Source organism: Cicer arietinum, chromosome 5 (genome assembly GCF_000331145.2).
Source record: "Cicer arietinum cultivar CDC Frontier isolate Library 1 chromosome 5, Cicar.CDCFrontier_v2.0, whole genome shotgun sequence".
In the NCBI taxonomy this organism is placed as follows: Eukaryota; Viridiplantae; Streptophyta; class Magnoliopsida; order Fabales; family Fabaceae; genus Cicer; species Cicer arietinum.
In genome coordinates this window covers 76563923-76575164 of record NC_021164.2, presented here as the reverse complement: position 1 = coordinate 76575164, position 11242 = coordinate 76563923, and the positions used below count along the sequence as shown (strand labels likewise).

At 24.5% G+C, this 11242-nt stretch overlaps 1 protein-coding gene across 1 annotated transcript; it reads left to right on the top strand.

The window, feature by feature from the left end:
- Nucleotides 1–3361: 3361 nt before the first annotated feature.
- LOC101513278 (uncharacterized) lies at nucleotides 3362–9417 on the top strand. The gene is made up of 16 exons (XM_004501073.4): nucleotides 3362–3687; nucleotides 3896–3924; nucleotides 4085–4206; nucleotides 4290–4367; nucleotides 4480–4599; nucleotides 4689–4808; nucleotides 4970–5111; nucleotides 6352–6528; nucleotides 6632–6787; nucleotides 7362–7468; nucleotides 7935–8025; nucleotides 8148–8289; nucleotides 8377–8530; nucleotides 8634–8750; nucleotides 8880–9006; nucleotides 9130–9417. The coding sequence occupies exons 1-16, from the start codon at nucleotides 3594–3596 to the stop codon at nucleotides 9400–9402; spliced, it is 2049 nt and encodes a 682-aa protein (XP_004501130.1). The 5' UTR covers nucleotides 3362–3593; the 3' UTR covers nucleotides 9403–9417.
- The last annotated feature ends 1825 nt before the right edge of the window (nucleotides 9418–11242 follow it).

The window sequence follows — 11242 nt, the reverse complement described above, 5'->3', positions numbered from 1 at the left end:
AATTTATTTTATTATTATTACTATTATTATTTAATTATTTTATTTAATTAATAGTTTTCTGAATTTTTAAATATTTTAATTATTTATAATTTATTAAATAATAATTAACATAATTAATAAAATGAAAAAAAAAATATATAGCAGTACATGGTCATGCGACCTTTTATTAACGATAAAAAAAAACTGCTCCACATCGTAACATCCTCAGGTTGCGATCAGCAGCCAACGCTAAAAAGTAAGACATTTTTATATTATTTTTTCAGTGTGTGGTCAAAATTAAAAATTAAAAAAAAGGATATAAAAAAAAGTTTATTTTTTGACATACAAAAAAAGTATTTAAAAAATATTTATGAATTGTTATCTCAGTATTAAGAATTTAAGATCGTAAAATAATTATAGATATTGTTTTAATAATAATTTTTTACTTCTAATTTTTTTTATAAAAGTTAAATAAATTTTTTGGTACTTACTACTCCTACATTTCACATGCAGTTATATATGATTCGTTTACCAATAATGATTGCTGGTATTGATGCTAGCATTCACTAGTCATCATTTTAGAACTTCTATGATAGAAATCATTATAATATTTCTAGGAAAAATTAATCAAGAGGGAAGACTAATAAGTGCACGACTAAGTACACAAGAAAGGAAAGAAAAAAAAAATAAAAACATTACTGAAAGTTCGTATTGCTTTGGTGAATAAAAAGTACTAGCTTTTTCATTGTAAATGCTTCTGTAATGAGTTAAGTGTAGCTACAGATTAACATTATTGAAAGTTCACTGTCAAATCTTACAAATCACTGGTTACTTCTTTATCTCTCTAAAAATAATAAATAAATGAAATACACAGAGAATCAATTACAAATCTTACTTAAAATAAATATTATCTTAAAAAATATTAAATCAATTAATTTTATTATCACTTAAAAAATATCATACGAAATTAATTTTTTTAACTTAAAAAATTATTTTATACTTTAAACATTTATATTGTTATAGCATCGTCACATAATGAAATTTAAAATACCATTGTTGAGATGGTGTTTTTTTATTTACAAATAACATGAATATTCTTCAAAATCCAAAAATCCCAAATTGACAAATTTAGGATTCTTGAAAATGAATCAAATAAAAAAAAGCAGAAACCTAGACAATTTTACATGGTTTTTCTTGGATTTTAAGAATCCAGAAAAACTAAATTAAAAAATAAATTAAATTTAGGGATTTTAATACAAAAATCATTTATTTTAAATAAAACTATTAATAATAATCTTATTGAACTTATCACAGATATTTTTAAAGACAATCAACATTTTTAGAGAATAACTATGTAAACTGTTTTAGAGAAGTAAACTATAATATTTTTGATGCAAATAATTATCATTATGACTTTGTGCACCTATTCAAGATAAAAAAAATCAAAACAAAAAAGAAAAAAAAAACTCTTATTTGTAAATAAGATAAAATATTGTAGAAGTAATTGTGTCATTAAATTTATATTATTTAAACAAAAGTGTTAAGAAGTCGCTTGATAAAATACTAAAACTATAAATTTAATTTTGAAAATTATTATTAAAATTTTAAATTTTGATTTTTTTCGTAGAATATTTATCTTTTAATTTTAAATTCTAAATAAATGTCCTACAGGTACTTAGGACACTTGATAACATAATTTTTATTTAAATTATTTAAACGATAATTTATGACTAATAAAGAGGTACAGTAGAAATAAAAGAATTAAATTAAATTAAAAAAAAACTACTATGATTACATAAAAAATTAGTTTTTTTACGAAATATAAAATAAGTTATTGTTTGTTTATTTTTGAGTTAAAATTTGTTGATAATTCATTTTGGAGAGAGTAGTTAATACTTAATACCATGCCTTGCGTCTAAATTAAGTGGCAAATAATATAGCGACCCGTGAGCAACTGTGGCAGGTATCACACACTCTCTGATAGCAACAAATTAAAATGCATTGCTAAATAACCAATGTGGTTGGCTTGTCTCTTCTTCAACAAAACCTGTCCAACAACATTATTCGAACCATTCTTTCTTTCACATGACTAGTTAGTTACCTAAAGCTTTCTTGTTTGAATTATTAAAAATATGATCGAATTAAGTGAAATAAAATAAAATGCATTTTATCTAATTTCATCGCTTAATTTTTATTTTAACATATTCAAACAATATAATTAATATTATATTCTATTCCGTGTGTTTCATTTTATTTCGCGCAACTTTATTTCATAATATTCAAACAAAACCTAAACGAGTAGCTTAATTTAAATTTAGATGATTCGCTTGAATTACTAAATCAAGTTCCTAATTTAATTTCCATTAAGACTTTGTATCTCCTTCTTCATAACTACTACCACATGCTTCTCTTGTCACACTCAAACCACCTAATAGCCACCCTCCTCATCACCAAGTCAAGCTAAACCATATACAAGTATTATATTAACTACTCATGGTTTATAGGTATGATTCCTGGTGATTGGCATATACTTTATTATAATAAATAAAAGAATATTTTCGCAAGCATTAAAAAATTAAATCATTTGTAATTAATTTTAAAATTTTATACAAAATATAAATGAAATTTATTAAATTATGTTTTTCAATATCAAACACTGATCAGTTATTTGTATTAAATATTTTAAATTAAATAAAAAATATATTAAAATAAAGATATTAAATGATTTAAAAATAGCTAATTTATATTGTAAGGACCAAGATTTGATATTTTATTTTGTATAGTAGTGCTAATATGAATTTTATAAAGTAAGACTAAATCAATTTTATTATCCAGTTATTCATATGTAAAAAAGAATACTTTTTTTTTTATCATTTTTAAATTTTATCTTATACTATATTTTTTTTTTTGGACAAAATACCACACTATATTCACCAAAGTGAGTCAAATACAAACACATAGTCAAATACATAAATACATTTATGTGTGTAAAAAAAAATCATAAAAAATTATTTTTACTAATCTCGTTCCACTAATCTATTTGTAGAAGAAAATTATCCTAAGATGAACATTAATAATTTTTTTAATGGTATTTTTCAATTAATACTAAGTACATTATTATCATTTCACTATCTATGTTGTATTTATGTAAATTGACAATATGCCAATATTAGTACTTGATAAAGGTAATTTTGCAAAATATAAGTGAACCTATTATTCACATTATTCTTAATATAGGTGTGAAATATTCGAATTGATTTGGTAGAAAAGGAATATTAAGTATCGATTAAAATTACAATATTCTTTTCTTTCACACATGCTGTTCCTTATATTTAATTAAATGTGCAATAACAAAATTTATAAATAAATATTTTCTTTAGTCAAAAAAAATAATAAATACTTTCATTAACCTTGGCCGAAATTAAATTTCATTCTCCCGAAACAAAAAAATTTTCCTTTTGCAGAAAGGTTTTGATCAAGTTTGCTTATATGGTCAGTCAAACAAATGTTGCTTATATGAAATTATAAAGAAATTGTGAACATAAATACACAAATTCAAGGAATCTGAAAGTAACATTTGTCTTCAAGCAACCAACAGAGGGTGAAGCTTGAAGATGAAACAGGGAACAATGGAGTTCGTTAATCTTTTCATGTTCTTAATGTTGCATTTCATCATGGTTCTGAGTAGTAGTAATAGCACTAATTCAGGTTTCATAACTTTACTCTTGTTCTCTTTTTCTATATTTTACCTTTCATTTTTTGCCTATATGAGTTTTTAATTTTTATGTATTAATTTGAATATGTAGTTTTATTTTATCCAACATTAAGAAATGCTGCACCAAAATTTAGTCTACATTATGAAAATTAATATTAGCTAAAGATTGAAGTGACTAATTTATAGTATGTCATATCCCAGGGGTACGATTGGATATTCAAGAAAAACATGTAATCCACTTCTGCAATGGCTTCTTCTTAAACTTTATGTTTTATTTATTATTTAACTATGATTTTTGGGATAGCATATATGAGGCAATGATCTCAATTTATTTTGGGGCATATAAAAATATTAATATATTTTTTTTCTTCTTTTTTTGGTTTTGTCCAGGTGATAATGGATAATGGCATAGTCCAAGTAAATTTATCAAATCCTGAAGGATATGTCATTGGAATTCAATATAATGGAATCGACAATTTGCTCGAAGTTGTTAACGACGAATCTAACAGAGGGTATAACAATTCAACTTCAAATGTCACTTCTTATTTATATTTTTGTTGTTTTGTTTAACCAATTATTAGCAATGAAATTGTAGGTATTGGGATATTGTTTGGGACCAGGGAGGGGTAAAAAGAACAAAAAAAGGAGCAAAGGGAAAGGGTAGATTTGACAGGTAAAATTCACGGACCTTGTCAATTGTCATATAGTATATTATATTTTAGAACTTTGAATTTGATTCATTTTAAATGTACCCAAATTATTTGTGAACAATATTTAATTAAAAGGATGGAAGCTACAAATTTTACGGTGATAGTTGAAAATGAAGAACAAGTTGAGCTATCTTTCACTAGAACGTGGAATTTCTCTCTTGAAGGAAAACTTGCACCACTCAATATTGATAAAAGGTTATTGAAATTCCAAATATATTTTTTTTATCAACTCTGTTTTTGGGGCAAAATTAAATAATTATGATGATGATAAAATTTATTTATAGATTTATAATGCTTCGTGGTTCATCTGGATTCTACACGTATGCCATTTACGAGCATTTGAAGGAATGGCCTGCCTTTGATATTGACAATACTAGAGTTGCATTCAAACCTAGGAAAGACAAGTGAGTAACTTTGGTTTTGTTCAAATTCTTTTCCTAAGACTTTGAAAAAAAAAATGAAAAAAGAAGCATAGTTTTAATTTAACTGTTCTGAAATTAATTAGTTTATGTTATTTTAATTTATTTGATATTATAATAGTTTTATGTTATTTTTGATTGCAAAGGTTTAAGTACATGATTATATCGGACGAGAGACAAAGGTTTATGCCTCTGCCTGATGACCGGTTACCGGGAAGAGGTGAAGTTCTTGCTTACCCAGAAGCTGTTCGTCTTGATAATCCAATAGAGCCAGAGTTCAAAGGAGAGGTATGTCATGCTATAATTTTGGGTCAAGTAAATAATAATTAGGAGATATTTTCAAAATTAATATAATGACGAGGTATGATTGAATATGATATGATTATATTGTTATTGATTAAAATTAATGTTCTCAGTTATATTATAAAAAAATGATTCATTTTTGTAAGAGAAAAGTATAAGGTTTAAGTAAGCTTAGAGAGCCAAGAAAATTCTTCATTGGATTTAAGTCAACGTTAAAAGTTCCTTTATTTGAAAATCAACTTTTTTTATATAAATTTTAAAATCAACTGTAGAACAAGTTTAATGTGTTTATAAATTATCATTATAACAATATTTTCAAGAATAGTCCAATATTATGAGGTTTAAAGTAAAATTATCAAATGTTTTTAAAATTAATAAATAAATTATTAATATTTTATTTAATAACTATAGAAAAATTATTTGATAGAAATTATGGAATTTTCAAATCAATTTTCTTTATATTTTAAGATAAGATTTTTTAACTTTTTTACAAAAACGTCAAAAATTGATATAAAAGATTTTATCAAATTTATATAAGTTAAAAATATATCTTAAATTTATCTAAGATTTTATCCTTTTCAGTTTTTAGATTATTAAAATACAAACAAGAAACAAGGGAATAAGGAATTATGGTCAAAGTGATAAAACAATTAATTTTGTGCGTTGATAGATGTTTAAAATTTTAATATGATATTTCGAAAGATTTTGTTTTAATGAAAAACAATGTCTATAATATCATAAATTATTTATTGAAAAAAATATTTTTAATATATTTGTACGCTATTCTCATTATAAACAGTTGTATTATTTTATAATTATATTTGACCAAACATAAATATCAATTCAAATGATCTCAAAATTGGAAAATAATTTTTTCTTGGAGGCCTTTATATATATATATATATGATTGTAAATTTTTTGAAGGCCTTTATTTTTTCCTATATCTAGTTTGAATTAAAATAAAATAAAGTTATTTAAGCAATGGCTTTACACGTCTGTCCCAAAGATAGTGTCACCTTATATAATAATAATTAAAATCCATCATTCGCTGTAGTTATTAAATGACGATGAACTTCATCATAAAGCGTACGGATAAAATACAAATTAAAGTTATCAAGAATTCAACAATGATTTTTGTCAAAAAATAATAAAATAAAATAACTCAAGCATGATTTGAGTTATGAGCAGAAAATGAAAATCTAACTAGTGTTTTATTTGAAAGTAGGTAGATGATAAGTATGAGTATTCATGTGAGAGTCGAAGTAACAATGTTCATGGTTGGATTTCCACAAATAAATCGGATTCGACTGGAATATGGCTAATTACTCCAAGCTATGAGTTCAGATCTGCTGGGCCCCTAAAGCAATACCTGGGTTCCCACTTGGGTCCCACCATGCTCTCTGTGAGTTATTTATCAACTTTTCCTTTACTTTAATTGCGAGTTTTTATTTCCTAAATTGTTATTTAATTGTTCAATTATTTATTTGGGAAACCACGTGAATTAGGTATTTCATAGCACGCATTATTCTGGGACAGATTTGATAATGAAATTTGGACCCAATGAGCCGTGGAAGAAAGTATTTGGGCCCATATTCATATACCTTAATTCCATCTCTAATGGGGTTAGCCCAAAAATGCTCTGGAACAACGCCAAACAACAGGTTATCCACTTAATTTGTCTTTGTTTTTAAGTTAATTTATATGTACTTTTTAAATTTTTGAATAACTTTTTTTAGATATATTTAAAATATTATGAAATTCTTTTCCACAAAAATTTAAAATTATATAACAAAATTTGAATTAAATATGAATTTTTATGTGGAAAAATTTAAACATTCATATTTAATCATCCTTTTTAAAAAATATTAATTTTTTCAAGGCAAATATTTATAATATTTTAAAAATATTATTAAGGAAATCATTTAAAAATTCAAAAATTATATATGAGTTGACTTCAAAACAGAAATAAAAAATAAAAAAGGAAATATTTCTTAGACTAAAAAGTTAAGAAATATTTTTCAGAGATTAAATTTAAAATATTAAAATTTTAAATGGACTAAAAATTTATTTAATCTAAATATCAATATACAAGAATGTTTATTTTCTTGAATTGAAAATATATTACACATATATATTGTTACAAGATATACTGATATACACACACAAATCGTATGACTTTTATGTAAAAAGAAATTTTTTTTAAAAAATCATCATTGATTTAACAAAATATTACAGACGGCAAATGAAATTGAAAGCTGGCCCTATACATTTCCGGCTTCTAAAGACTTTCTCTCATCTAACCAACGTGGTAAAGTTGAAGGCAGATTCCTTGTCCGAGACAGGTATGTATCACCATATACTCTTTCAGAAATACAATATAAGGTTTGATTTTATTTATATGCACAAACTCTATAAAGTTTATTAAAGGATGTTGTTACATTTCAAAAAACCAATATATATCCATCTTAATTAATCACAATCTTAACGTAATTTGCAAACTAATTTTTCAGCTAGTAGTGGTGCCTTGGACATTTCATTTCATTTAATTACTAAGTATATGTGTGCTTGAATTGAACCCATGTTAATAATGTCTCGAATCTACTGTCTCTAAATGACATATTTATTTAGGGACGAGCAACAGAAGAAGTGGAAAGTTAATCTAATGGCATTAAAATCAGAAGTTTTTGTATATGCCCTGCACTTAACTACTTAAAATTAAAAGTCAAGATATTAAAATGATAATAAAATAGAGGATATTTAAAATTGAAGTTTTTGAATAATTGTTTCTATGGACACCATTATTTATAGGTATATCAAGGATGCATTCGTCCCAGTCAGCGGTGGTTATGTGGGATTAGCAGCACCAGGAGATGTTGGATCTTGGCAAAGAGAATGCAAGGTAACATTTTAGCTAAGGGTTTATGTCTAGTAGCACAATAAAATCGAATGCAGATGATTCAATTTACAGTTTACTCCTAAGGGCACAAATAATATTTGGTACATTATATTATTTTTTTACAGGGTTATCAATTTTGGACCGTTACTGATGATGAAGGCTATTTCTCAATAACTGACATACTACCTGGTGACTATAATCTTTATTCTTGGGTCAAAGGATTCATCGGTGACTTTCAATATAATTCGACCATTAATATAACCTCAGGTCATAAATTTATGAAGTTTTCCTAAAGTTTCAAACTATATAGTACTTTTATTATAAACTCACTCATGAGACAAATGTGTAACATAGGTAGTGAAATTAAATTGGGTGAGCTTGTTTACGAGCCTCCAAGAGATGGCCCCACATTGTGGGAAATAGGCATCCCTGATCGCTCAGCTGCAGAGTTTTATATTCCTGATCCAAATCCTCTGTACGTGAATCTGCTTTATCTCAACCAAGACAGGTATACAAGTTTATAAAGAGTGACACTCTCACTTTAAAAGTCTATTTTGTAATGATGTATTAGATCCAATATAAAAATCTAATGTATCTAAATTAATTAATAGGTATAGACAATATGGCTTGTGGGAGAGATATGCTGAATTGTATCCAAATGAAGACCTAGTTTACACTGTTGGCATTAGTGATTACAAAAAAGATTGGTTTTTTGCTCAGCTTAACAGGTTTGTTTGTCTTTTCTTTTACTAATATGTTAATCATTGTTTTATGTTATTTTAAATTTGAATTAAATATATCAATTTTATTTAATTTGAGACAAATTGTCTCAATTAATTCTCTTTATTGTTATGTAGGAAGAAAGACAACAACACTTACCAAGGAACCACATGGCAAATTAATTTCAATCTAGATCAGGTGAATCCCAATGGAATCTACAAATTACGACTGGCTTTGGCATCTGCACATTTTGCACAACTACAGGTATAATATTTTATGATTTAATTCATATATTTTTGTTAATCTACAAATCGTAATAACCAATAAGCATATAAGTATTTATGTTACTAACTATATATTTTTCATTATTTGATTTTGGAATGATAGATTCGTATAAACAATTCAAATGCAAATCCACCTATATTTTCAAGTGAAGTTATTGGAAAGGAGAATACTATAGCGAGGCATGGAATTCACGGGTTGTATTGGTTATACAACATTGATGTAAATGGCACTCTTCTTGTGAAAGGGAACAATACCATCTTTTTAACACAAACTAATAACGCAAGTCCTTTTGTAGGAATTTTGTATGATTATATTCGTTTAGAAGGACCTGCTTATGTAAAATTTGAAGATCAAAACTATTCATTGGTAAAATAGTATTATTTCATTCAACTCCTATAGATGAAAAATAAATTATTATTGTTGAGCTGATTCATATTAAAAGTGGATAAAATTATAAAACCTTATGAAAATTTCTGAAATTCTGTCTTTCATATATTCTCTTCGAGTGTTACTTTAGAAAAGAAAAAAAGTTTGTTTCAATGTAATTTTAATTAATTTTTTATTGTATTCTCTAATTATTTTTTTGTGCACAACTTCCAAATGATCAACTTTAATTTACAATTAACATAGTAAAAAACAATCAATAATTAATAAAAATAATTTGATAAAATAATTATTCATTTTCTTCTAATCGTTATATTTTTTAGCGTATAAAAACTTTGCCATTCACTTTAAAACCTGATATAGTATCAATTATTTAATTTATAGACTACTTAATTTCAGTTAATAATATATTATTATATTTGTTAAATCTACTTCGGACATGTGGAACTATACTCTCTATTTTTTCAAAAGAAATAGAAGGTCCATTACTATTTATAATTTTAAAGTGAATAAGGAATATAAATAGATACTTTTTAAAAATTGGTTACATTAATCAGTTATTTATACACTAAAAAATTTAATTATTTATACACTATAATTACAATAATAGATAGTTTTATTTCTTTTAAAAAAATTGAGATAATCTCTACAAACTGAAATATTTGAGAGAATTCAAATTCTAAAATATTTAGCCAATATTAAATAGGTTAGAGTGGAACTCGACATTGAACATTGTGTCTGAATTTTGTAGTTTTGAAAAAAATGTATTTGAAATAAGATATTTTATTAAATGTGGCCTCTCTATAGAGATTAATTATTGACAAAATTTATAGATAATTTAAAAGTACTAACACATTTACTTATTATTAGTGATGATATTTGAGTTGAATCTTTACCAAGAAAATACCTTATAATAAGTGACTTATTTGAAGAAAAATATATATTTCAAAATGAAAGAATATTTCAATTTTTTAATATAATATTAACTATTTTTATTTATACTCTACAATTAATATTATATATATCACTCACAATTTGCTATTTTATATCCAATACACTAATTATTAAAAGTAATGTCGTAAGATTAATACTCTTCTTTGTTTATACATTAAATAAGCAACGGCTCACTGGTTGTGAAATTGAGTGAGTATCCAAGCATTCAAACTTTGATCACTTAAATAAATCAAAGAATTTTATTATATTTGTGTTGATATGTTTTGGTTGAAATATTCAAAAATAGATATTTTGATTCCGTCATATCTAGAAAATGTTATCATATATATATATATATATATATATATATCATATTTTACACAAACAATTTATTTTACTCTTTTATTATACCCTACTTAAATTCAATTCAAATTTTAGAAAACTTTAAAAAAATTCAAAATACAAATATTTTAAGAAAAATATGAATTTTGTGTACTGATTTTTTTTCTTCTTTCAAATTTTATAAAATATATTTATGTTCCAAAAACTTTTAAAAAATTTAGAATATAAATGTGTTTTAGAAAAATTTTAAATTTGTGTTTAAAAATTTCGAAATACTTATATTTTCTAAAAATTCAAATTTTATATTTAAAAAAACATTAAATTTGAGTTTTTTTTTAAATTAATATTTATTAAAACATGAAAGTAAAAAAATAATAATCGATTGGGTAATAGGTAAAATTTTCTCTTGTCCATTGTATATTTATTTTTAGGTTTAAATGCAGTTTTGATCCCCCTATTTTAACTGATTCGCAATTTTGGTCTCCCTATTTTAACTAATTCTTAATTTTGGTTTCTCTATTTTTAATTTTACAATTTTAGTCCCACTATTTTAACT

Excerpts from the sequence above, each read along its gene's own strand:
- LOC101513278 (XM_004501073.4), top strand. The coding sequence starts at position 3,594 with ATGAAACAGGGAACAATGGAGTTCGTTAATCTTTTCATGTTCTTAATG. Across the intron at positions 7,469-7,934 it reads AGATTCCTTGTCCGAGACAG|GTATATCAAGGATGCATTCG; the intron begins GTATGTATCACC and ends CATTATTTATAG. Across the intron at positions 8,290-8,376 it reads GACCATTAATATAACCTCAG|GTAGTGAAATTAAATTGGGT; the intron begins GTCATAAATTTA and ends TGTGTAACATAG.